General features: G+C 51.4%; 10 protein-coding genes across 10 annotated transcripts; 4 read left to right on the forward strand and 6 right to left on the reverse strand.

Annotated features, from left to right (window-relative positions):
- Positions 1–290: 290 nt before the first annotated feature.
- Positions 291–2542, reverse strand: PG986_003743 (HET-domain-containing protein; the record flags this gene model as incomplete). The annotated part of the gene is made up of 4 exons (XM_066839965.1): positions 291–631; positions 700–1079; positions 1172–1993; positions 2052–2542. 4 exons carry the CDS (start codon positions 2540–2542, stop codon positions 291–293), a joined length of 2034 nt encoding a protein of 677 aa, XP_066705029.1.
- A 586-nt stretch (positions 2543–3128) lies between these two features.
- PG986_003744 (uncharacterized protein) lies at positions 3129–4292 on the forward strand (the record flags this gene model as incomplete). The annotated part of the gene is made up of 3 exons (XM_066839966.1): positions 3129–3232; positions 3304–3645; positions 3716–4292. The coding sequence occupies 3 exons, from the start codon at positions 3129–3131 to the stop codon at positions 4290–4292; spliced, it is 1023 nt and encodes a 340-aa protein (XP_066705030.1).
- A 227-nt stretch (positions 4293–4519) lies between these two features.
- On the forward strand, positions 4520–5839 carry PG986_003745 (uncharacterized protein; the record flags this gene model as incomplete). Its single annotated transcript, XM_066839967.1, has 6 exons — positions 4520–4604; positions 4661–4776; positions 4829–5399; positions 5451–5577; positions 5640–5696; positions 5752–5839. 6 exons carry the CDS (start codon positions 4520–4522, stop codon positions 5837–5839), a joined length of 1044 nt encoding a protein of 347 aa, XP_066705031.1.
- Positions 5840–6366: 527 nt separating this feature from the next.
- PG986_003746 (uncharacterized protein) lies at positions 6367–7175 on the reverse strand (the record flags this gene model as incomplete). The annotated part of the gene is made up of 2 exons (XM_066839968.1): positions 6367–6674; positions 6755–7175. 2 exons carry the CDS (start codon positions 7173–7175, stop codon positions 6367–6369), a joined length of 729 nt encoding a protein of 242 aa, XP_066705032.1.
- A 349-nt stretch (positions 7176–7524) lies between these two features.
- On the reverse strand, positions 7525–9758 carry PG986_003747 (Sodium:solute symporter family-domain-containing protein; the record flags this gene model as incomplete). Its single annotated transcript, XM_066839969.1, has 3 exons — positions 7525–8835; positions 8900–9161; positions 9253–9758. 3 exons carry the CDS (start codon positions 9756–9758, stop codon positions 7525–7527), a joined length of 2079 nt encoding a protein of 692 aa, XP_066705033.1.
- Positions 9759–10694: 936 nt separating this feature from the next.
- On the forward strand, positions 10695–12162 carry PG986_003748 (uncharacterized protein; the record flags this gene model as incomplete). The annotated part of the gene is made up of 3 exons (XM_066839970.1): positions 10695–11330; positions 11405–11872; positions 11971–12162. The coding sequence occupies 3 exons, from the start codon at positions 10695–10697 to the stop codon at positions 12160–12162; spliced, it is 1296 nt and encodes a 431-aa protein (XP_066705034.1).
- Positions 12163–12657: 495 nt separating this feature from the next.
- PG986_003749 (uncharacterized protein) lies at positions 12658–13359 on the reverse strand (the record flags this gene model as incomplete). The annotated part of the gene is made up of 1 exon (XM_066839971.1): positions 12658–13359. The coding sequence occupies one exon, from the start codon at positions 13357–13359 to the stop codon at positions 12658–12660; it is 702 nt and encodes a 233-aa protein (XP_066705035.1).
- A 1143-nt stretch (positions 13360–14502) lies between these two features.
- Positions 14503–15564, reverse strand: PG986_003750 (acyl-CoA thioesterase II; the record flags this gene model as incomplete). The annotated part of the gene is made up of 2 exons (XM_066839972.1): positions 14503–15403; positions 15482–15564. 2 exons carry the CDS (start codon positions 15562–15564, stop codon positions 14503–14505), a joined length of 984 nt encoding a protein of 327 aa, XP_066705036.1.
- A 1431-nt stretch (positions 15565–16995) lies between these two features.
- PG986_003751 (uncharacterized protein) lies at positions 16996–21816 on the reverse strand (the record flags this gene model as incomplete). Its single annotated transcript, XM_066839973.1, has 8 exons — positions 16996–17524; positions 17800–18487; positions 18624–18640; positions 18703–19173; positions 19636–20081; positions 20257–20314; positions 20644–20694; positions 20744–21816. The coding sequence occupies 8 exons, from the start codon at positions 21814–21816 to the stop codon at positions 16996–16998; spliced, it is 3333 nt and encodes a 1110-aa protein (XP_066705037.1).
- Positions 21817–25250: 3434 nt separating this feature from the next.
- On the forward strand, positions 25251–26216 carry PG986_003752 (uncharacterized protein; the record flags this gene model as incomplete). The annotated part of the gene is made up of 1 exon (XM_066839974.1): positions 25251–26216. One exon carries the CDS (start codon positions 25251–25253, stop codon positions 26214–26216), a length of 966 nt encoding a protein of 321 aa, XP_066705038.1.
- Positions 26217–26236: the final 20 nt, after the last annotated feature.

Here is a 26236-nt window from a genome sequence, read left to right on the forward strand (position 1 = left end):
CGTAAGCTGACATGAGTTAGTGGGCTGGGTGCTTGAGACCCCGCTGGGTCGGAACTCGGAGTTCCGGGTACAGGCCCAGAACCGTCTACCCCGACTCCGAAACTTGCAGTTGTTCTAATGGGAACCCCCAATTCGTATTGGCCTTGCCGTCCTGGTGTTCAGCTGCCACATTACGAATGGATCTATCCGATTATAATGAAACCCACAGGAAAGTGCGTTTTCGAGAGGGCATGCAAGGGAAGCCAGTCCCAGTCCAATGATGGGCTAGCAACTTGATACTGGAGACTCGTCTAAACGAGCGTGATGACATATTTCTCCTCTGGGTACTCGGAATTGCTCACGATCTCGGCGCAGACAGCGCTCGCGGTGGCATCCGACGTTTCGCTTGTAGCCTGCCGAAAAGCCGGTAGGGCCTTGTTCGGCTCCCGTGCACTGGACAAGATCCACGGGCGCGGGCACTCATGGAATTCGAAGAAGCCGACCCTGCAGAACTCCCCGGGGCCGTCGTTGGTCTTCCGAAGCACAAGGCCGAACTGGAAGTGGTCCTCCGCCGAATCGTCCTCGTCGGTCTCATTCCACCCGTAATCGTTTCCCCCACCAGAGGGACGAGGTACACCACCTGGCCCTCGTACTCCCGGGAATCTTCTACACAGTCGACATCGACGGGAAACAGCCTTGGACCGTCGGGAAAATCGATACTCACACTCTCAGTGAACTTCGACTCCAAATCATTCGGGGCTTTGGTGTTGCGCAATCGGCCAGCCACAATCACGGAGCAGCGCAGGTAAAGCACGCCACGGCGGAGCTGGCCAAAAGGCGGAGGTCCCGAGAAGGTCATCTCGGTATCGAACACGTGGGCATAGCGGTCCGGATATAGCGCGGCGGGGTCTTCCACATCGTCGTTGTGCCGAGGGTACTGCACGACCCCGTCCATGGAGGCCCAGGACCAACTTGGCGCGACCCAATCGGCCTCGTGAGCGCGCGGTCGTCGTCGCAGCTCCCGGGGCTCCAGCGAGTGCCAGCAGAGGTGTAGCTCGATGTTGCGCCGCCAGAGGCCCGCGACGTACTCGTCCCGGTGCCTTTGGCGATGGCGCGGGCGATGCCGGCGAGGGCGGGGAACTTGTCCCGGGGGTACGTCAGGCTGGCGGCGCCGTAGAGCATCACGATTTACTCCCAGAAGTACTCCTTCCAGTTGTGGTTTCCGAAAACCAGGCAATTGAAAGACCCCGGCAACGACATCCGTTTCGGGAGAGATTCGGACAGTATCTTTTCCCGGCACTCCCAGAACACGCCCCGCGGCCCGAAATGGAGCGTCCGGGGCGCCAGTAGCTTTTCCTGGATCGCCCAGCCGCGGGTCATCAGATGCGTAGCGAGGACGGAGCGATCGTAGGTGTCGGTGCGCCCGAACTCCAAGAAATCGTGAGCGCCTTCGACGGTAACCCGCACCTGAACACCATCGCGAAAATAAGAAGGCGTCTTGACGAAGCATCTCCCATAGACATCCGTAGCAGAAGCCGCAGCAATGTTGACGTAGGAGCCGCTGTACACGGCTTGCATCCGATCCGCCTCTGTTCGCCAGTCCGCCTCGTCGTCTTGCACAATGCATAAGGAGTCAATCCAGATGTAGCCTATCTCAAGCGCTCTGGCGATTGTGAATGCGTCCGCAAATATTGGTGGGACATCCTCCGTTGGTATTTCCTTCGTGAGATCCGGAAAGTTGTGCTTCGTCAGCTGTATAAACGGGCGCGTCCCCCAACAGTAGCTCAGTGTCGCGTATCGTAATGGCTGCCCCGGTTTGTCCATATCTGCCGTGATCTCTACTCGAGGCTTCCTGTTGGCGATAGACACTAACCGTGTCGGGGTGGGAAGGTTTTTAACGTCATCATTGCAGGATTTGTGCGACTCACAGCACGTCCGTAACCAGCCGTTGGCCATCTCGAAGATTCCCTGGTCCTCGCTAACGATGTTTTTGGTCGATGATTCTGAAGTCGAACTTTGCGGTATTAATACCCGAGTTACACTGAGTTGACAGCTTGTTCGGAAGGTCCAACCACACCCTTCCCGTTCGAATCCACATCGTCCCGACCGACAGAGAGGCCGTCGCTCGTTCACCCAGCCTGTCAAATCGCGCCTCGATCCGGCGAAAGGTTTCGAGAACCTCGCCGTCTTTCAGGGCCTGCAGCAGTAACGCGCAGAACTTGCATCCTTGTCGGGCCGAGGCTTCAATCGACGCGGTATTCGGATATGATCCAGCACGCGCGGCCTTCCATCGGAGACGTCGATCCGGATATCGATCGAGGTCCGGATACGAGTAACTGAGTAAAGGCCAATTGCCCAACATGTGTCGACATGTGCTGCAGTACCCGTCTTCGACACGTATGCCTGGCGCAAGATCGCATATGCGCTGCTCAATGGAGTCCGTGTCAAGGAAGTCGGACGAGAGCGCCCGAAGCAGTGGATCTTGTAGGCCCAGCTCCTCTCCATCGGCGGCCACATAGCTGATGTACCACTCTCGGAGAGATTGAGCGTCCAGTGCCGCCATTTTTTTTTTTTTTAAGGTTTGGTTTGGTTTCTCGATTCCTTGTCAGGTTGGGAAGGTGACAAGACGGCAGCCTGATTGCAGGCGCTTGGGAAGGCGGGGAACGACTGAATGGAGACCTATAGTTGATGATAGTGGCATTATGACCCCACTGTCAGATCTCACAGAGCTGAAAGACATCTATCTGATCTAGGTAGACGGCATAGCCGCTCCACAAGCCACTTATTCGGGACAAGACCAGGTCCGCTCAGCTTGCTTTGTCACGATTACGACGTTCCATCATGGCAAGATGTTCTTTCATCCGTAACTCCATTAAGTCCGTTGCCGTCTCCGTTATCCCCATCCCTCTGCATGAGCTGCAGAGCCTAGTAAGCGCAAAGCTGGGCGTTTCTCCACTCGCATCCACGCGCTATACTGAAGTCACTACCTATCAGCCCATTGAATGGGATGGCGGAATACACAGCTCGTATTGTTATCTATATAAGTGTCTTCCCGTTTCATTCTGGTTGATCGATCCTTATAAGCCAACTCAACAGCAGCAACAGCTCAATCCGAGAAACATATCTACTGCGCATCCTAATCCTTCAACATGACTGACAAGGTGCTCACACGCCAGATCGGCCGGGATGGGCCATTCATACCTGCAGTTGGTTTTGGCCTGATGGGAGCAAGCCTTGGCTACGGAGCCACCGAGTAAGCTCTCTTTCTCGTCCGGGCTCGTTGGGCCAGTGCTTGATACTTGACGTAAACTAATATTCTACCAGCTCCGACGAGACCCGCCTCAAGCTGCTCGACCGCGCCTGGGAGCTCGGCTGCACCAACTGGGACACCGCTGACATCTACGGCGACAGCGAGGACGTCGTGGGCAAGTGGTTCAAGTTGCACCCCGAGCGCCGCGCCGACATCTTTCTCGCCACCAAGTTCGGCCTCCAGGACCGGGGCAGCGAGGGGATCGTCGTGGACTCGACCCCCAAGTACTGCGAGACGGCGGTCGAGCAGAGCCTGAAGCGCCTCGGGGTGGACCAGATCGATCTGTACTACGTGCATCGTGTTGATCCCAAAGTGCCCATTGAAAAGACTGTGGGGGCTATGAAGCAGCTCGTAGAGTAAGTTGCCCATGCCTGTCACCTTCTTCATGAAGATCATCAAATGCTGTATACTAACATCCAATCACAGCCGGGGAAAAGTGAGGTATCTCGGCCTCTCAGAAGTCTCGTCCGCCACCCTCCGCCGCGCCCACGCAATCCACCCCATCAGCGCCGTGCAGGTCGAGTACAACCCCTGGACCCTCGACATCGAGCAGGCGTCCGGCACCCATTTACTTGCGACCGCGCGGGAGCTCGGCGTCGCCGTCGTCGCGTACTCGCCCCTGGGCCGCGGCATGCTGACGGGCCGGTACCGGTCCGCCGCCGACTTCGACCCGGACGACTTCCGCCGGACGATGGAGCGGTTCCAGGGCGACAACTTCGGGAAGAACCTCGCGCTCGTCGACAAGTTCGCCGAGGTGGCGCGGCGCAAGGGGTGCAGCCCGGGTCAGCTCGTGCTGGCGTGGCTGACGGCGCAGTCGGATAATGTTTTCGTCATTCCGGGGACGAAGAAAATTCCGTACTTGGAGGATAACTTTGGGGCTTCCAGGGTGACGATCAGTGGCGAGGAAGAGAAGGAGCTGAGGCAGCTGGTGGAAGAGGCTGGCGTGAGTGGTAGCCGAGGTTCCGTGTTTGGCTCGTATGTAGACACTGTTGGTCTTGAATAATAAAGCTCGCCACTGTCCTGAATCTGCCACGTACCCATAATTCGGATTTTGGCCAAGAACAGTTTCACCCAATTACTTAGCTCCTATTGTCGGAACGAACGGCCCGATGTATAGAGCATTTTAGAACACCAACATGCACCGCAGCTTCCCCTCCTCTATACTTTGACTACCACCACACCACTACCACACTGCCAAGAAGTATCAGGTAGCATAAAGTTTCACGTAACATGGGGAATGATAATACCGGGGACACTGGTGATGTCAACGTGCCGGTAAATGCCATTCAAGCTGTCGATCGAGCTGTGGTTGAAAGTAAGTTACCCTGCCCAATCCTGAGCCCTGCGAATTTCACATCTCATTGAGTGCAGAGCTTCCAGCTGGTAGCCAGTTCGAGGGTATCTTAGCCCATGGCGCCAGTTTCTGGACCCGCACCGCACGCATAGATACCACTCTGGACGGAGCAAAGCAGTCATACTTCCTCAAAGTGAGTACCTGAGTCTCTCATTACGAGTTGCATCAGCCTGACTGTTGCGAAGACATGCTTCGGAGACCGGGGGAGGAAGATGGTGGCAAGCGAGTATCACGGCATGAACGAGATCTATGCCGCAGTGCCGGATCTTGTCCCAAGGACGATCGCCTGGGGCTCTTACTCGGATATACCAAACGTCCACTTCTTCCTCGCCGAGTTCCGGTCGATGAAGGATGGGCTCCCGGACATTGAGAGCTTCCCGGCCAAGATAGCCGAGCTTCATCGTTCGGCCACGTCGCCAGACGGGAAGTTTGGCTTCGACGTCACGACCTTTCATGGGCAGACCCCCATCGAACATGGCTGGTCCGATACATGGGAAGAGTACTTCACCCGAACGACGAAAGCACTCTTGGAGTTGGAGCTGGAGACCCGGGGCGAGAGCAAGGAAATCAGGGAGCTCATGGTCCCCTTCTTCAATAAAGTCATCCCGCGGCTTCTCCGCCCGATGGAGATAGAGGGTCGATCGATCCGGCCGTCTTTGATCCACGGCGACCTATGGCACGGGAATACATCAACGGATAGCGAAACCGGCTTACCAATCATCTTCGATGCTGCATCCTTCTATGCACATAACGAATGTCAGTATTATGGACGAAAAATGAGAGGCATACATTACTCACATTCTACAGACGAGCTGGGGGTTTGGAGGCAACCGTGGAACGAAATCAAGGAGCCTTACCGAGTCCAGTACCACGAACACTTTCCCAAATCTCCGCCAGAGGCAGATTATGACGATCGCAACATCCTTTATGCCACGTGGGTAGCTTTCCTTCCGGACTAACACTTGAAGCTTACTCACATTACCGACCGTGAACTAGCCGGGTTAATATCTTGGACTCTATCCTCTATAAAGATGATCCTAGTTACAGAGACATGTAAGACTCTACATGGGTGGACGACAGGACGCACCTTGCTAACGTTACAGTTCAGGCTCATCGGCGGCATGAAAGATCTCGTGGAGAAGTTCCCTGGTGGTCTGGAGGAGTGGGAGAGGGCCCAACTGGCTTCCACGAAGTGATCAAGGAAGGGGCTTAGAAGAAACATCGGATAAACCGGTCGGTTGAAACTTTGCTGTTTGAATCCGATCAGATGAAGATGCAAATTGCATTTACTTCGTACTATGTATTAGTTGCATATGCAAGTCACGACAGAGCCCCTTAAAGGCGCTGGCAAACCCTTTGCACCCCCATGGTCTCTCAATCAGGAAGCGAGAAGCTTATATCAGGTTGTTAGACCTAGGTAATGATTACCAAACTATCCGCAACATCAATCGAGATAGAAATGGCATATCATCTTGCTCCTACCCACAGCCCAGCCGTTCTCCGATACTCCAGTACACTCTTGTGCCGAGTCTGGCACTCGTAATTAACCCGCTCATAGTGTCTCGAGGCCCGACGGTGCTGACACGGCATCCCATCAATCCAGGGCCCGAGATCAAGCGTGCGTTGTGTCGCCCCGTCGACCTGGACAATGATGTCGCCGACCCGCTCGTACATGCTCCGACCCCATCCCATGGTAATTTCCGCTTTGCCGCAGAGCAACATCTTAAAATGGTTCCCCGTGTCCTAGGCCAGCCACTCGGGCCTCATCAGCTTCTTCCGGTATTCGATGGCAGCCGCGCCCTCCGCTGCGTCGGGCGTGCTCGAGGGCGGCCCTCCACGCCGTGCGGTCGTCGGGGCCCGCTAGGAGGCTCTGGTCCGCGGGCGACACGAAGTTCAAGACCACATGTCGCACGGTTATACTACGGTCGTTGATGTAGGTGGTGGAGGCGGGCGGCTTCCTGGTCGGCCCACAGTTGAGACAACGCGCGAGGGCGTATAGTATACCGAGAACGTGACGTCCGATGCCCCCCGCTGCCAAGAGCCTACGGAGGAGTGGAGAAAATGATCAGTTGGTGCGACTTTACGTGTGATGAAGAGTGGTGGGAACTCACGACTTTCCGCCCGGCTCGGATCCTGCATTGTGCCCACGAGACGGACCGTGAAATCGACTTGCTCCAATGTCGTGCAACGAAACGGGACGTGGGTAAAGGTCAGCCATAGCTCCCTCGACTCCAGGAGCATAAACTCCATTTTGTGCCGCCGGCCCTGGCAGGGAAGTCGCCTCAATGCGTCTAGAGTTTCATCGTGGAACTGTCGGCTGACCAACAAGAGGGCCGAGGCCGTGGGCTGCACAGTCTGCGGCTCGGACAAGACCGGCTTGTTTTCGAACATCCACCGGTATGGCTCGAGGTCGGTGATTCGTGTTTGGCCGGGCTCGCGCCCTCGCTCTCTTGGTGATTGCGTCTCTGATAGCAGAACACGTTCGAGGATATCGTCTCGGATTTCTCGGGGCAGGATCATCAGGGAAGCCATTGTTGCGGATGAATAGTTGCAGCATGGAGAGTTGAGCTAACCTAGCTAACGGGGGATGCTGATGACGTTGGTTGCGATTTGGATTCCTGAGGCAGCTTGGCAAGATTGGGGGCCGGTTTCTCCGGCTGCGCCGTACCCGTACGTGATCGGATCACCGAATTCACGAAACACCCATAAGTCTCCAAATCAAACAAGTGATATGAACAGCATGAGCCCGCGGGCGACAGATTCTCGTATGCTATAGATACATGGATATAAATACATCAATGCGCTTCTCACCGCCCAGTGAACCCATCACACTGGATTTAGCAAATGTCAGTTCAACATCCTCATCGCAAAGAAAGACCATTCACTTAGTTTCCACTGCTCGGCCCTGGTTGTCGCTCTTTCCCAGAACTACAGCCACGGCCCTCCAGAGCCCCACGGCGCTCTTCGCGATTTCGTAGCGCCCGTCATATAACGGGTATATGACGACAACGGAAAAGGCGAAGAACTGCCACACTATGGCAACAGATACCCAGCCGGAGAAAAATGACCTGCTGAAGATGTAGTCGCGGTACAGAGGCATGGGCCAGAGGATAAAAGTCACCAAGACAATGGCGGCCCACATCACCCAAGCGATGCGGTGCCAGCGGTGCAGGGAAGCCAGGGTCTCGGCGTCGAACGGATGCTGGACGTCGTCTATGCTGATCTTTCTGGGCTGCTTGCTGGAGTAATATGTTCTTGGTGATGTAGTTCCCTCTTTCTTATCGGCGCTACCGCCCAGATCTATGGATGTGGTTTCGCCGGCGTTCTTCTCGACATTGTTTTCGGTCTTCTCTTGAGGACAGCTTGTAGGTGTATCGTCAGCAATTTCGGACTTCAGTGGGACTGCGACCGAGCCTTCCTCTTCGGTGGAATCTTGACCGATCTCGGGCGATGTAGAAGCAGGATGGATCTGGGCTTCTTCAGCGAGCTCGATCTGCAAGAACTCGCGCCAGTCGAACTTGCACGGGCGGTAAGATAGCGATATGACGACCGAGTAAATTGCGGGCGAGAAGAAGGAGGCGATGGCACCGAACAGCGCAGGCAGACTGGCGCCCGTAGTCACCATGTCGACCCGTCCGTACAGTGCCTGCGCGGTCCCGAGCCAGACAGCCAGGCCCGTTGCGAACCCAGGGCAGGCGAGACGATGGCAGCCGTCCGCGTCTGTCCGGACCACAGCAGGGTCAGGGCGAGCGGTACGATGCCCGGGCACGAGAGCACGGGGCGGAAGTAGCCGATCCACGTCATATTGGCGCCGCCGTAGTTCAGGCCTAACGAGACGGCCGTGATGACGAACCCATGGATAACAACAGTCAAGTGGCTCACGTGCACGAGCCGCTTGTCCCGTCGCGCACGGGTTGAGGTACGTCTTGTACAGGTCGAAGGAGAGGATGCTGCTGACGGCGATGAGGGCTTTGATCACGTAGTACATGATGAGGCCCTCGCTGACATCCAGGTCGGTGACGGCGCCCGGGTAGGTCGCGAAGAGGGCGGTGTTGTGCCGGGCACGGCCGGTGAGGCCGATGACTGTTCCCAGGCCCCACGGGATGCCGAAGACGGCCAAGGCAGCGAGGTTGTAGCCTGGTACTGTGGCATTCACCTCGGTCGCCAAAGGCCTCTGCCAGAAGGCCGTGTCCTTTGGGTACACATTGGTTAGCATAGTTGCCCCTTTCCTTTTTGAATGCATAATAATGACTTACCATCACGACCAACGTCAAGTTTCCAAACTTAAGAATCAGTCCCCATATAATTCCATCATACGACTTCATGGTGAGGAGCGAGCCCTGATAGTTGCCAGGGATGAAGTTCTCACTGGCGGTGGCGACGACCTTGTCATATAGCCCGCCCAAGCCACCAACCGCCGAGTGGGAGAGGACAGTGAGGGTGAAGTAGATGATGAGTACGAGCGCGACGGCGGTATGCAGGAAGTCGGTCAGAAAGGTTGCCTTGAGCCTCCCACAGCTGTGTAAAGAACGATTAGACGACGTATGTTAGTCGGCCCGAGACTCGTCTTGTTCGACATATACTACTAACCTCCTATGGGGCTCAGCACTGTAGCGGCGACAAAATGCATGCCCGAGACCCGGTCAAGATCATGGACGCGCACCCAAACACGTTGTTCCCAAGATTCATCACGATAAACACCACATGTGCGATGTTGCCGTACCGCATACGGATAATCTCAAGCGACGTGTGCGCGTACGGGACGCGAATCTTAGCCATGACCCCTTGAGCCGCCATCAGCGCGATCTGGAAACAGAGCCCCGACCCCCACCCCAAGGGGACGGCGAGGCCATAGCGGTAGCACATAGCCGCGGCCAGGACCGTCTCGTTGATCCACATCCAGGAGGAGAAGACGGCTGACGGTGTAAGGCCCGTCCCGACGGAGCGGTTGGCTACCACGAACATTTCGAACGTGCCCGAGTCTTCGGCCAGGTACGCCTTCTGGAGCTTGACAGCGAGGAGGATGATGGCGCAGAAGAGGATGCCGAGACCGATGAGGAAACCGTAGGCCGTACCCTGTGGGATCAGGGCACCGACCTGTGAGACGAACGCCATGGCTAGATCGTGATGGTATGGTTCGGTGAACTGGTGTCAAATATCCCTACTAGCCAACAAAACAGCCAGCTCGACAGAGCCGGAATAAGTCACAGTAACAGGTCAGTGGTTTCGGCTTTATATGATAGGCTCAGGTTGTAGAGTGAAACATGTACTAATATCGAGATTCAATTTATGTTATTTTGTGTACGAAACAACATATCAGCGGTCACACTGTTGTGTGACCCACAGTTCACAGGGTCGACAATTTCGGGGATGAAGACGACATAACGTCAAATCCAGATAGCCAGGCGCATTCGGCATCGAGCGGGGCGAGACGTCTTACCATTACAGCATGTTGCATTCCAGTCAGAGGTAACCAGGGGTACAGCGAAACTAACTGCCCCAACCGAATTGTCACTGTAGCAATGCGAGTGAAGATCATGTCCCGAATCTGTTGACGCCATAGTGGAACGATATGGGGGATTACCTTATCTCAGTACCTATCTCTTGCGTGCGAACCTGATTGGGGCAACCGGCGAGACGGCCATCAACGTTCGGGCGCCCGACAGGGAATTCCCCGAAGAGTGTGGATTGCGTGCCGGAGATGGAGTATGACGAATGTCCGAAAAGGGGACGACAGGTGCAGGGCTTGCAGTCGACATGGCCCGCGGTGGAGACACAAGGTGATATGCGTATCGAGCCATATCGGCAGCCGGAACAATAGTTTGAACTCAGTTTAGGAACTGGTAGCAGTAGTAATGAGTATTCAAATCGGGCGAGCGGCAGGGTCGCAATTACTCCAAATGTCTCAGTCCAAATTCTACCTACCCCTTGATCTTTATATCAGGTACCGCCACCATGTCGATCAGACTACTTGATTAACCAGGAAGACTGCCACAAGACGCATACACCATCCCAAATCGCCTGTTGCCTCCAGGAATTAAACACATCATCATGGCAAGTACAAGCACATCCCCGGGTAGGGGTAGTCGCGAGGATAGCAAGAAGCAAATGATCCTCAACGCCTTCGTCATGAACACGCCCGGCCACCTCTCCCTTGGCCAATGGCGCCACCCGCGGAACAAGACAGATCAGTACACGAAACTGTCCTTCTGGACGGATCTAGCCAAGCTCCTCGACGAAGCCGGCTTCCACGCCATGTTCATCGCCGACACCCTGGGCCGCTACGACGTCCACAAGGGCCCCGCCAAGGCCGTCCCCGCTCTAGGTTCGGGCGCCCAGTTTTCCGTCAACGACCCGCTGTACCTGGTCCCCAGCATGGCCGCGGCCACCCGCCGCCTCGTCTTCGGCGTCACCGCCAGCGTCACGTACGAGAAGCCCTACTCGCTCGCCCGACACCTGTCCACGCTCGACCACCTGAGCGAGGGCTGCTTCGCGTGGAACATCGTGACGTCGTACCTCGACAGCGCGGCGCGCAATATCGGGCTTAGCGAGCAGATCCCCCACGACGAGCGGTACGCTATCGCGCACGAGTACATGGGCGTGATGTACAAGCTGTGGGAGGGTAGCTTCCGCGACGATGCCGTGGTCGCTGACCGCGAGACTGGAGTCTATATCCAGCCGGACGCGGTGAGAGACCCATCGACCACGAGGGCAAGTACTTCACCGTCCCCGGCCCGCATTTCTGTGAGCCCTCCCCGCAGCGCACCCCGCTGCTCTTTCAAGCCGGCGTCTCCGAAGCCGGCAACGGCTTCGGCGGCAAGCACGGCGAGGCCATCTTCGTGGGCGGGCAGACCCCCGAGCCCACGCGCATTGTCGTGGACAACCTGCGCGCCGTGGCCGCGGCCGAGGGCCGGCGGCCTGAGCACGTCAAGATCCTCGTGGCCATGACGGTGATCGTGGCCGCGACGGACGAGGAAGTTGAACGGACACGGCAGGATCACTTGAAGTACGTCGACGAGGAGGGCGCACTTGCGCTGTTCGTCGGGTGGACGGGCATCGACCTCGCGGGCTACCCGGACGATGCCGATTTCAGCCTGTTGAGCGAGGCGCCGCGCGTGCAGTCCGTGGTGCGGCAGTGGTCCGCGACGGTGCCGGGTACGGAGGATCTGCCCTGGGCGAAGCGGCACATCGTCGAGTATTTGAGCCTCGGCGGGCTGATGGCCAAGGCGGTAGGTGGGCCGAAGACGGTGGCGGATGGGCTGGAGCGGTGGGTCGAGGTCGCTGGGGTAGATGGGTTCAACTTGGCGCATATCACGAACCCGGGCAGCTTCGAAGATATTATCGAGTTTTTATTGCCGGAGCTGCGGGCGAGGGGGCTCTCCAGAGAAGCTGGCGATGGGTTGGAGGTGTCACTGCCAGGGAGGTCTTCTTCGGATTGAAACGATTACCTGATGACCACCCTGGAAGCCATTACAAATGGCGAGCCGGCGAGGAGATTCCGGCCTACCAAGAGAAGTAGAGAATCTAGAATTTGGGGTCTTATCCAAATTATTGCAATGCATGCGCGTCAATAGCAGCCCTGTTAGAAATCTGGGATGATAAAGGCCAAACAATCGGTTGGATGATTCTCCCAGCGGGTGCCTGGACAACCATAATAATCATGGATTACAATGATATTTATAGCATTTATAGCATCTATTTGGATACAGTAGCTAGTTTGCGGTATCTGCGAGCTTTACCAGGTTGGCTGTACGCGAGTGCAAGAGGAGCCAACAGGAAGACGTGCCAATGGTCGGATGGGGAAGTGAGAGATGTGAAGGGGACTTAGTCCGTGCTGGTCTTGCCAAGTAAGACACGGGTGTCAGAAGGGTCATCATTTAATACGGCGAGTGTGCAGTGTTTGGGAAGGGAATTAAAAAGGACAGTCAAAAATCTATTCACATACATCGCCTACTTGTCTCTAGGAGGTACCTACCTTCTCTTACCTTTATCACCCACGTACCTGCAAGCTGACTTAGGCGGCTTCTTTGCTATCGCCCGCACCAGTGGCGCTTTCGGGCTGTGATTTCGCCGCCGCGGGGGCAGACGGTGCCGTATCGCGCCATTGCTTCTCTTGAAGCGGCCACCGTCTGAAGTTGGGACCCCAGTCTTCGGTCTCCTGCTCGGCGATGACACTCCGGTCAGCAAACAACGCCATCGCTGCCTGCTGATGGTCGTCGTAGTTATAGGGATACCAGTGGATGCGAGGCTGATCGTCACTTGTGATGTCGGATCCGACGAGGGTACGGAGGTGACGCATCAGGCCCCATTGGGCCGCTCGGGAGTTCACGACCTGTGCCTGTCCCCACCTTGGCCCAAGGCTCGTCGGTTCGCACGTCACGACATGAACTTGCAGGTCCTGCAGGCCCACCTTCTTGGCCGCTTCGACTTGGTCTCGGAGCTTGGGATACAAATCTTCAAAATACAGCTCGCTGTGATGGCCCATGAAGCGATCGTGCCGCGTAGCCTTGGGGTCAGTAACACTCTCGGGCGAATATGTACCACTAATGGCGATACCGACGCACGTGGCTAGAGCACAAGTGTACAAGAAGCGAGATTCGCCAACCTTGGCTCGCATAGGCCCTTCCTCAGCGTCCATACGCGCATAGATGTGTTGGTCAGCGGCAGGGAAGTACGACCCGGGAGGATAGGGGATGAGAGTACCTTGGTTGGCCATTGCGTGTCCTATAAGTATTGCAGTCGATAGAAGGTGCTTTGCAAGCTACATAGCCGTGGAGTTCGATCGAATGTCGAGGATCCGCATAAACCTTTATATAAGGCGTCTTGACAACTAGGGACATTATCCCAGCAAACACATGCCTTGTGAAACAATGGGCGAGAATAAATGTTACAATGCCAGCTAATATGCGCCCTTGAACACAAAGGATGTCAAAGTACAGACTCGAGACAATGAAATAACTATGGCGCTTAGAACCAAGTAGTTGTCTTCATGGTTAGCAAGTATTGCAAATGCTCCCTCTTGTGTGGCTCCTGGATCGACGCAGAGACTTGGTAGCTACCCGGTGCGAAATGTAGTAAGCATTGTGGCTCCGTTAGTCTACACCCTTGCTACCTAAACCACAACCCAGAAAGGCCACCAGGGGCTCTTCCTATAAAACTTTGATGTCGTCGAAAAGGGGAGTCCTCTTCTTGGTTCCTTACACCATTGTGCAAAAGCACTCTCCGGGGCGCCTTGCCATCCCCCAGCCAGATTTATCGTGGCTGCGCTTGCGGCTTCCATAGTACTTAGATTGGCTGCTGCCTCCACCTCCAAAGAACATCATGGCGTTCAGTTGATCTGAGGTATACCCACTGTGGTGGTTGTGGTGGTGGTGGTGATGTTTGTGGCCATGCTTATGGGACTTTTCGTGAGGATAACGTCTTGGCATCTTTCCCTATGGCTGTCTACGTGGCCCGGATAGTTAGTGTCGGTGTGGTTTATCGGGAATGTTCGGTTTTCCTGTCTTTTTGCTGTTGATTCCTTTGTTCTCCGCTTGAAAGGGAGAGAGAACTGGATTTTCTGTGCCCTAGCGGTTGGGTTTATACTCTTTCCGGGCCTTACCAGGAAGGGAGGAGGTGGCCCTGTGACTGGTCTTGTCGACTTATGTGACTTGATCGGAATTTCTGCCAATGTTGCTGTTTTGACTCGGACATATTTCAGTCACACTTTCAAGATTCAGTATGCCCCTTCCCATAACCAGCGTTGACAGCCAACGGAGAGCCTCTCGACTAATTACAATAGTTGCCACATCCACTTCTGGTGGGCTGACAGATATACATATAACACTAAGCTCAGTGAGTATAGTTAGAAGAGCAAGGATCACAGCTTTGAGTCAGCGTCCGGCTTCAACCGCAGCAGACAATCCGCCTCCACCGTCATAATGAGACACCCCGTCTCCAAGTTCCAGGTCTGCTGGCGCAGAAGCACTCTGCCGTTTCGACCCCATGAAGTACTCCGCTCAAGCACCATCCACTCGTCCGCCTTGACATGCGGATCGTGGAACCAGATCTTGTGGTTCAGGGTGGCGGCCATGGTGATGTTCCTCGTGCCCTTGCCGACTTGCTTCGGGTTGGCGTACATGGCGATGCCGATCAGGGACTCGTCGGAGAGATATGCCAGCGCAGCCAGGTTCACCGCTGGGACGGAGCGGGTGCTGTGGCTGAGGGGTTCCTGCGATCGCACGAAGCTGCGGACGCGGCAATCCCATGGGTTCTTGGCTTGTTTGAAGCCGAAGGGGCGCCAGTCAAACGCGCCACCCTCGGAGAAGCTGGGCGGGCGCAGCAATGCGTCGGGGCCGGAGAATGCGGCGAGGATCTGCCGGTTCAGGTTCTCGGAAATGGCGTCGGGTCGGAGTCCGTTCAAGGTGGGCAAGGGAGGCCCGTAGTCTAGTACGTTCACTGTCGCCTTCTCGGAACTCGCAGACTGCGTGTCCTCACGCTGGAAGGAGACAGTCGCCATGAAAACACAGCGGCTCTGGCGGTCGCCGTTGCCGCCCTGGGTAGCGCGGACCACGCGTGTCGCGTAAGATCGCCCGTCGGAGATACGGTCTACTCCATAGACAAGTCGCGCCTTTGAAGCCGCTGTGACTGGATGTATGAAGGTAGCATGGGACGAGTAGGCGTGGAAGCCGGTGGGCACGGTCGCGCTGGCTGCTGCGACGGCCTGCGCCAGCAGCAACCCGCCAAAGATGGCCCGGCCGCCTGGCTGTCTCGTGAAGGGCCTACGCGTGTAATAATTAATTATCAGTCAGCGAAAGATATGACGGCGCAGAAATGCCGAATTGTAACGGGATGCGTACTCTTTATTGGTGAAAGCATCAACGGCAACGTCGGGGAGTTGCTGGACTGCGACGTATCGCTCGACCGGAGCGCCCGGGGCCATATTGGACGCGCACTAAAAGGTTTCTGTGGCAGGATAATGCGACGTGGAAATAAGCATTGAAATGGCTGCTTCCTGTGCAATGACGGATAGCGACTGAAATGACCCAATACGATTATCCAACTTTGTTTTTCGACTGTGCAGCGTCGTCGTTGTCGCATGAAGAAGGGCATCAACCAAACCAGGGAGCGAAGCCCACTGACACAAACACCACTTGGTCTGGTAATTTAGCTCCCGATGGCCCTTCCGCCATCCACTACGCCAACTTAATATCACTAGCAGCATCTGGCAAGGGGCATTATTGGCTCTATCGATCAATAAAACCATGTTTTGATACTAGTCACAGAACTTCCCTTGCTTCCTTCTAGATCCAGCCAATAACAGTCGGCCGATGTTTCTATCCGGGCCAGGAAGAATTGGCTGGACCACGGCAATTGAATGCCTTGCCGCATCCCTGTATTTTATCGACTGGACCGTGGGGAACACCCCAAAACCCGGTCACCCCAGAAAGACCTATTTTTTTATTATTTTTTCTTTTTCAGTAAACTGCAAAGATCGACACACCAATCAGTGAAATGCCAGCAAGCTTTTGAGAACCACGTTTTTCTGTATGCGTCGTATTGGTCTGGTCTGGTTGCTGCCACTAACACACGAGGGGAATGCTGCTGGCGACAGTGATATGCGCCGGGGCGTCTGGGGCGTAGCGACCGACAACTCCTTGGGATGAAAACCAACACCCCCCCTCCATGGTTGGTCATTTACCGGCGTGCACTTACAGCGCCATTTCTGCTTGTCAGTCGGCCCTTAATCCAATTGTACGCACCCCTTCTTTGCCCAAAGCCCCCATTCCACCGGCTTCGTTTCACGAATCCAGCGACGAACGGCCTCATTGGACACATGCATGCAAGAGCAGCAACGCAGAAATCTGCACAGTGCAGTCGGGGCCCAACGGGTGTACCGGTCTGCCTCGTGACAAGATACCGGACCTCGCGCTCAATCGTGCAGTCTGGCGGCGGCACAAAACCATGCAAATGGCATGCCGATCGTAAACAACACCATGATAGCCGAGACCGTTTTGCGAGGACTCAAGTTGAATGAATTCTGGCTCTCTGGTGGACGATCATATGTTTCAGCGCGACAGTCTCAGGAAAGCGTTTAGTTCGCTAGAACGGAGAAACCAGCCATGGCCCCCAACATCATGGACGGCAGCGACAATACGACTTCCTCGTCGATGATCAAAGAGGGGGCGTCTGTATCTCATTGGTAATGCGAATATGCATAGGGTTGACACGGTGTATGGAGATGGTATGTTCATAATTGGCATACGCAGTAGAGACAACTTTCAGGCACATAATGTTGGGTATGGCTTGGCACTCCATGTTCGTTCCACCTCGGAAACAATTTACCTTATACTGCAATTTCTCATAATTAACACTAGACCAATCGCGATATGCTTCCGAATTTCTCATCCTCACCGGGTTGGACCTCTGCCGCACTTTCAACACCCCGTGACCGTGAAAGCCTGTCGATGAAGGACTTAAACAGCTTTCCTTTGGTGGGCTCCTGACTGTCGCGGGACTCCAATTCCAGCGCACTCATGGTAGACTCATCAGCCCTGGGTAGGGTTTTCAGTTGATCGATAGCCTTCGTGAGAAGCATCTGGACCTCTTTTCGTCTCCAAATCTCTGTTTCGGAGTCTCGAGCATCGAAACCTCTATGAAGCAACACGTCGGTAACGTACGCGGTACTCCCCTCAGCTGGAACAAGGTGGCGCGGAACAGGGGACCGAAGGCGCCAGTGTTTCGTGAGACACGATTCTGTGATGGGAACGCTAGGGTCGAAACCGGCCTTGAGGAGTATTCTCACGCCCTCCAGGCCGACGTTCTCCTTGGCGATGGCGGCAATGAATAGTTGCACTTCGAGGGCCCTGAGTTGTTCCCAGCTCACCCTCATCGTCCCTCCACTGTGACCGTTGTGTTTACTAAATCGGTATTCCGCATCGTACGGCACCGACTCCACAGACGCGTCGGAGAGAAGTTGGGCGAGGAAACAATTATTCGTGCATGTCTGCTCATGGTTGTGAACCTCCACCAGAGACAAAAGGGTTTTCATAAAATGGAGATGTCCTTTTCTTCCCCGAGCGCAATGCCAGGCGTCCACCAGACATTTCCAAAGTGGGCCAACTTGCTCGGGCCCCCTCCCCGGTGGCTTGATACATATATATAGCTCCCGGCATACCAGCAGAGTTCCTCCATCACCGTGGCGATATCACACGAGTCTAGAAAACGGGCTCGTAGACGCGACAGTTCTGCAGTCTCATGCATGTCTTGGATGAACCACAGAAACACCCTGGCTTTAGACTCTTGTCGTTGCTGCCAAAAGATATTGTGCGCAACAGTGAACTCTGAAATATTACCGCTGTGAAGCAGATTGCGGTAAAGGTACTCAACTGGCTGAGTTACTAGTTCGTTGTCGCTGGTGATTTCCTGGTCCCAGTCGCGAAGGGCATCTGCGAGCCGTGCGTCGCAATACTTGATCAACTCGTCGATCCTGGTCTTCGGCTTCTGGTGATCGGGCGAACGGTAAACCGCCAGAGAGCGTTCGACGTGGAGTAGATTCCGGGTGTAGATCCGATGCCACTCCTGCGGAAGCATAGCAAGCGAGGCAAAACGTCCCTGGCTTATTCTGTCCGACTGGAGGAACTCTCGAACTGTGTAGTGTGCCAAAGCGACAGTATGGTCGTCGTGCAAAGGGTCGGGCCATTTCATGTTGACTGTAATCAGGCAGCCACATACTTCCCGAAGGTCTCCGATCTTGTCGAAGTCACCGCCTTTGCTGTGTTGGATGGCCAATTCGAAGAAGTAGTACGGTAAAGGGTCGTCATCCAGTCCGCCGTGGTCATTTAGCAGTGTCAGAACCGTGCGCACTATATCGAGGTCATCTTACGCTAAAAGCGAGAATATCATCTCGTATGTCTCTTCCAGAGTGTCGGGTAGCTTCGTGGTGGCCTGCCTTATTTTTTCTGCCGAGCGAAGCCGGCAGAGGATGTCCAGCTGGCACACCACCCATCGAAACCTGTCTATTGTGTCAGTTGTGACCAGAACCAGACGATTGGTATTTCCGTTGAAAGGGAAAACGCACATTCCTTGGGCGCGATTGGTAAGAGCATCCTGCATCTCCTTTCGTAGATCTTCCGGCCAGCGACCGAACCCGGCTTCAGACAATGATGACGAGACGAAGTTCAAGATGTCCTTCTGAACATCAGTATGAACCATAGGCAGGGACGTACAAGTCCCAGCTAAACCGAATTCAATGTCGACATATTGGCGGCTTGTGGCTAAGATGCTCAGTCTTGACAGGTCTTCGTCGGTTAGTAGTGTTCGTAGGACCCCAAGAAGGGTATTCCGCGGTGGGCTCTCATCGAGTACGTCGACAACAATATATAGCACGTCAATGTTTCCCAGGCAAATTCTTAGCAGATTGAGTAGGTCCGCCAGCAGGAGCTCATGGTTTGACCGCAAGGCATTCAACAGCTGATCCGGGATCGATCTTGCGTGGCGGCACAACTGGCAGATTATCCAACACACAAGATCTTCGCCCTCGTCCTGGTGCCTTGGATAGGAGTAGTAATAGAAAATCACTTGCCTTTTTCGGGAGAGCTTACAGGCTTTTTCAAGATGCTCGATGATGAATGATGCAAGACCCGTCTTCCCTGCGCCTGGGATTCCATGTAACTAGAGGCCTCGATACTAGCCGTCGCCCTCGATCCATTGTTTGAATTGGTCGCGGTCTAGTATCCAATATCCCGTAGCACTCTGGCGTAGTCTAACAGCGCTATTATGGTTTTTGAGGGGTTGGTACGTTGAGCCCAGGCGAGAGCATCTCGTGTTTCCTTGTCTTAAAACGTGGGCATCGCTTTAGTAATTAGGTGGTGATTTCGGTTGATTGGCATGGACTTGGACTCAACTGAGAGCGACTTCTTAACTCGCTGCACTGTGTTTCTCACACCATTGATATCCTGGCTGTATGGATCGGTTATTGTCCACTTACCCAAAGATGACGGGGCAAACTTACATCGACTCAGTGGTAAGTGCGAGATCCAGGTTCAACTTGTGGGCTGCCAACTCCTGCAGCAGTTTGTTGGCTTTCGGTTCCTTCATCGGCCAAGAAAGGGATTTGAGGACGCGCTTGGCCCTCTGCTTCCCAGTGCCGGGCCCAGCTCCCACTGAGGATGACATGTCCGAAGGGAACAACATTTCCAACTCGGAGACGCAGTGGGTACATTGGGAGACCAGGCCGTCTTTGCGTTCGAGAACCTGCAATACGCCTGTGAACTCGGCGTCGTTCTCTCGCAGGAACTGCAAATTTTCCAGAATCGTCTTTACCGCCGAGACCTCGGCCAGAATGCGACGAAGATCCTTACTGGCGTCTGTAGCGCTCCCGATGTAGGCTCTGCCCAGATCTACCACCCGATCTGTCATCTGGATCAAGGCGATGATGCTCGCTGCGGCGCGTAATTCCTACGCCATGACTGTGCCGAGAATGTGATGGTTCAATTTGAATATTTGGTAGTAAAGGATGATGAGGGAAGGCTTTAATACCCCCGAGGCAGGTGGAATACTCTTAGTTGAATGGGCATGGGGTTCTTAGGCGGTTGCCCCTGAACCTGTTTGGCGTGGTTACACATGAGATTACCGCGGTAAACTTCTCTTTGTTCTTGATTTCAGGATCTGCCTGGCAGTTTTCTCCCGGCCTTGGTGTTGGAGATGAAACACATGCCCTAAGTTGAGTGCTACGACATAGCTTCTTGCGAAGCCGAGTTGCAAGTATGCCCTAAGGCAGACCCTAGGATTGTTGTAACTACGAGTTATCTCCTAATTCTACGAGTTTCCACCTTGTGACTGTACTTTCTTCACTCTATAGTATAGTTGGAAGGCGTGGTAGTTAGAAACCACTATACAAGACAGGCGCGATAATATTGGCTTGAAAGGACAGTATTCGTGAGGACTTGGGCGCTCGGTTATGGATAAGAGATTATATTACCCTATCTGTCCTATACCTTTTACAAGTATAGGTACATACCGGCAGTTTTCAGTACCGATGTGTACCATTTCCGAAGGTTCGCTTAGTATACTACACACCAGTGACGCAAAATCGCACTTACCGTGATTACCCACCATACCGATGTCGCATCAAAGTTTCATGCATCCGTGCGAGAAACCGTGTCTGTTCCCAATGGCCTACATATTGCCACCACTCCTCTTGTGATCTGAACTTCTCGCCCCAATGCTCGAACCAAGGTCCTATGTTCCATTCACAACGCCCGCCATAGGCTCCGTGTAGCGTAACGAGTTGGGCCCAGTCCTCACGACGGTAACGGAACGACGTTGATATGTCATTAGAGCGGGGGAAATAGTAACGAGGATCTGTAGTGGCCAGCTTTTCGAAATCCGAAAGCTTGGACAAGATCAAGGCTTTTCGTTCCAAAGAGGGGCACTGGCTTACCTGGATTATAAGCTGGATCCCAAAAGAGCACAGATAGCGTATGAACTTGGCTCTTTTTGTGACCTGGTGCCAAGCGTGGCGAATTGGTGACTGCTGTGTAGGCTCACTGTAGCTTGGAGAGATTCCTCGGGCACTGTCATCGTTCAGCACCCCAAGAAAGATTTTCCAGTGTTCATGGTATACAAACTCAAGAGGCGGCAGAAAATTACGTATTCTACCGCGGAACCTTTCGCGAAATCGTGGCGTGTCGAGGTGGAGTGTATGGGCTCCGCAATGGAAAAGCCGGCAGTACAGCTCGTTAAACAACAGTCCGGATTGTACAGGCCAGATCTTCTCAGCACCTAGTTGCGTAGGGATTGGCACTTCCTCGGAGTCTGAGTCTCTCTGGGCAGCATTTGCCATATCCAGCATGCCATCCCGGTGCTCCTTACGTATCGACTCGGTAAGGAGGTCCAGTTCAAAGCATACATCGGCCAAAACAGCCAAAGTCGGGAGATCCGAAGGCCATTCCTTTGCCAGGCCGTGTTCGTATTCCTTCGGCATAAACCGATCAAAATCGGATCGAACGCGCAGTTCGTAATCCACGGTAGACTTACATCGACTTCCCAAGAGGCGCAATCGTGCGACTGCGAGTATCAGCGATGGACGAGGAACCACGAACAGTCTTCTTATCAAGGGGTTGATACTGTTGGGACGGTGCCAGTGGAAGACTCGGAAGATGGGTGGCGAAGCCCTGATCAAGGCAAGCATATCTCACGGGTGACATTGGTAGAGGATCTCTAGGTAGAGCTCGTTGGGTAAGTCTTTAAGCCGGCCCACGGTGCAACGCGCCACCCCCGGCAACGCGCAGGGGGGGGTTTACACTATAATTACTATGTTTTTAAAAATCGATTATTAAATGAATAGAATACTTATACTAGTATACTTTTTTATTTTATTTTATTTGTTTTTATATATTTATAAATATATACCTATAAACAATAAATAAAGTCGTTATTATTTTAAATATTTGTTTAAATTTAAAAATAAGTTTTTCTATATAAAATACTAAAGAAACGATTTTTTAAAATAATATTTTCTCGCTTCATAATTTATTTACAGTAAATTTATTATATAATACCTATTTTAAATTAAATATAATATTAATGGAATTAATATAATAACTTGTTTATTTGTTTTATTAAAAAGAAAAAGAATTACTAGTTAATAAAAATCGCTCCACTTTTAATAAAGGTTAAAGAAATTATTATTAAATTTTAATTTAAATTTTTCTTTTAATTATCGAGTTTTAATTATATTATAATGTTTATATTTAAAAAAAAGAAATTTTTTCTTAACGTGGTTTACTACTAAGTCGGTTATATTATTACTTCGCCGATTACTAGCTTAATTAATACTCCCTATTAAACTTTAATACGTTTTATTTCTATAACTATAATGCTTAATTCTTTATTAATAAATAAGCTCGAATTAATAATTTAAATAACGCGAGACCCTATAAAACCTATTAATTAAAAAGCTACTGCGAAAGCTTTTAGCGTTTTATAATTAACGATTAATAACCGATTAAATAACCGAATTTTACGACACGAAATCCGATATTTATAGCGAAAATTAACGTTAATTAAAAAAAGGTACTTCGAAATTATATAATTAATTTAAATACTCGAGGAATATCTTTTAATATTATTAATATAAAAAATATAGCTAATTTTTTTACCGCCTTATATAATAATAAGCGCGTTAATAAATATTAAATTAACCGTTTTATCGATTATAACCCGGATTTTAAAACCCGAATAAACCGTTAATACGATTATTAAAAAACTTTTTATAAAAATTTAAGTATTATTTCCGGTTAATTCGCGTTAATCGCGATTATTAAAACTAAATACGGTATTATAATCGAAAATATATAAAATTTCGACGAAACCGGCTTTATAGTAAATATAATCGGGTTAATATTTGTTATAATACGCGCCGATTAATATAAAAAAGCGAAGTCGGTTTAATTAAATAATCGGGGATAGGTAACGATAATTAAATATATTAATTCGTAAAGCTAATATATTCCGCCGTTATTAATCGTTTAAAATTAATATTACCTCGTAAACTAGTTTCGTAAATACGATTTACCGGGCGATTAAATAATTAAACTAATTTTTAACGGCTAAACCGATAACGAGACGAGCTTAGATTAAATTTAATACTTTAATAAATATATAATAAAGCGGATAAAAAATACGTATTGTTTTTTAATCTTAAATAATTATAAAAGCTATATTTCGGCCGGATTTAAAAAATATTATAAAAATAATAATATTATTACGCTTAACTAACATATTTCCCTACTTTTTTTATTTACTTTAACTTTTAAATACAGCATTTTATTCGTCGTTAAAATATATATATTCGAAAGAAAACGAGCTGTTTATAAAAGCCTTAATAAATTATATTACGAAACTCGAATATTTTATCGCTTTTAAAGCTACGTATTTCGCTATATTTATAAAAAGTAATATTAAATCCGGATTTAACGTTTTTAATTTAATCTTTTATAATCTTAACGAAGTAATAAATAAATTAAATATACGTTTCCGAACGTTTATATTTAATTTATTTTATCCGGGAATAACTAATATTTATAACCTTTAAACGCCGTTTAACCTTTAATAAATAACTAAGTATTTTATTTTTATTAAAAAGGATGTTTACTTATTAAAGAAACTCTTCGACGCCGATTTTAAATACGGTAAATTAAATAATAAAAAGTATAATTAAAATAGCTTATAAAATAACCTTTATACGCAATAAAATATATATATCAAAGGAGGTTAATTTAATACTTTTTAAACGCCGAACAACTAAAAAATCGCGAGTTTAACTTAAAAGAGCCCTTATTATTAAGGAATTTTAATAGTTATAAAACGAGAAAATAAAAAGAAAACGTTTAACGCCCGATAAAAATAAAAATAAGGGTTCGTCGAAGCGGAGGGCGACCGGTGGAAGGCGCTGTAGTGTTTACGGCGAAACAGGTTATAATACGCGAATATATAAAAAAAATATAAAATTAAGCGAGGAATCGGATAGCGAATAGTTTTAATTAATTTTAAGCGTTATGATTAAATTAATTTATATAAAAGGGTTGAGAAGTGGAAAAGGTGCGTCGCCAAGTAATATACGTCGCGTAGTGGTAAACCACGTTATAAAAAAATCGAGAAATAAAAAAATTAACCAACGAAATAATATAACCGATTTAATAATAAACTACGTTATTACTTTTTAAAATATTCGTACTTTTTATTTTAAACGTATTTTCTATGTAAAAAGAAATACTTTTAAAATATACTTCGTTTAAAGAAAAGAATTAAAAAATTAAAATCTTAATTTTAAATTAATTAAATAAAAGAAATGCATTTTATAAATCTAATTTTAAATTAATTATAGCTCATTATTTCGATTTTACATAATTATTTAAAATATTAGCTATTTTAGTGTAAACCCTCGGCGCTTTGCCAGGGGTGGCGCGTTGCACCATAGGCCGGCTTATGTTTCATGTATGACCAAATGTAACTCTGCGCCCAATTCAGGGTCTCCATATACTCTGGGTTTACCAATGCAGTGGTAAAGGCAAACGCCTCAAGGGTATTCACTAAGCTGTCTCATTATTGGCAGGTCTAAACTCTCGAAGAGTTCGAGAAGGGCAGATCCCTGCATGAAGCAGCCGCCATTCCAATATACATCTAGTAGTTGCTTCATAATTTCCTCGTAGGGTTTGTACGTTATGCGAGGATTGCTGGGTGACCAGCCCCTTTTCCAGTGTGCTCGCTTATTTCTCATATGAAGAACGAGGGAATATAGACAGGTTGAATTACCGCAGGCCACTTTTTATGCCAGGTAAAGTTTATTGTCTAAATTTTTGTGCAAGTTTAATAATTTATTTAAACATAGTTTAACCGCTTTTTGTGTCCCTCTTGTAAAGTGGAATATTTAGAGCCGTTCGTATTGGGGACTCCCTGCATCATGTGTGCTTACGGTGAGTCATCCGGCCAGGAGCCAGCCATTACCCCAACTCTCAACTACTTACTGAACACGAAATATATCAGAATTACCAAACTGCTCACGAACAGGCGTGCCTTTCAATTCATCATCCCACCGCGACATTTGATCGCCCATTCGCAACCATGACCAAGTCGAAACCTCGATTGACCAAAGCCCAACGCTGTGAAGCATCGCGCAATAAGCACGCTCCCAAAATCAAAGCAGCGCCGCCGTGTGCGGCCCGCGACTCCGTTTTCGCGACACCAGAATTACTGGGGGCCATCCTCACCTTCGTCAGCATCCGCCGGCTCCTCGTCGCGGGCCAGCGCGTGTGCCGGCTCTGGAAGGACGTCATCGACCGGTCGCCACAGCTGCAGAAGCACCTCCACCTCCAGCCCGAAGACGACGAAACCGAGGGCGGCCGCTGGGAGGACAGCCTTCCTCCCGCGGCTCCGAACCCGGTGCTGCGACATGCGTTCCAGAACCTCTTCTTCCCGGGCCATGGGAAGTGCTCGCTCCGGTTCGGAATACCCGACCTTCGGCGCCTGCCGATCGCGGACACCAAGAACGGCCGCCGGAGACACAACGCGTTCGTGCGGACTGGCGCGAGCTGGCGGTCCATGCTGGTGTCGCAGCCGCCGCCCACGGAGCTGGTCCTCGTCGCGGGCGGGCGTTCCCAAACGGGCGGGATGTCCAACTCGACGGCCCTCATCCGGTTCCGCGGTCCCGTGACGATGGGACTGCTGTACGACCTGGTGTGCCACGCATCGCTCTACGACTACGAGGGCTCCGTGGTGGCGTGGGACGTCGACCCGCTGCAGGTCCTGACATGGTGGATGGGCCGGTTACCGACGGTTGGCTGGGGCCCCTATCCTGAATCCGCTCCGCCGTCGTATAGTCGCAACATTGTGATAATGGGCCGGTATCCGAGGGTCTTCGAGCAAGAACAGCAGCAGCCCAGCCACCCAAGTCAAGAGCCGCGTGCCTTTCTTCGACGCAAGATGAAAAAGCAGATGCGGGACGATGGGACCAAATGGATGGTCCTTTGCGAAGAATACGACGCCGAAGCGATGGAGCGGCTGATCGAAGAGGCAGAGGGCGACGTATGAATGAAGTTCTACGTTACTGA

Source organism: Apiospora aurea, assembly GCF_038362705.1.
Source record: "Apiospora aurea strain CBS 24483 chromosome Unknown utg000002l_segment0_segment0, whole genome shotgun sequence".
Classification (NCBI taxonomy): Eukaryota; Fungi; Ascomycota; class Sordariomycetes; order Amphisphaeriales; family Apiosporaceae; genus Apiospora; species Apiospora aurea.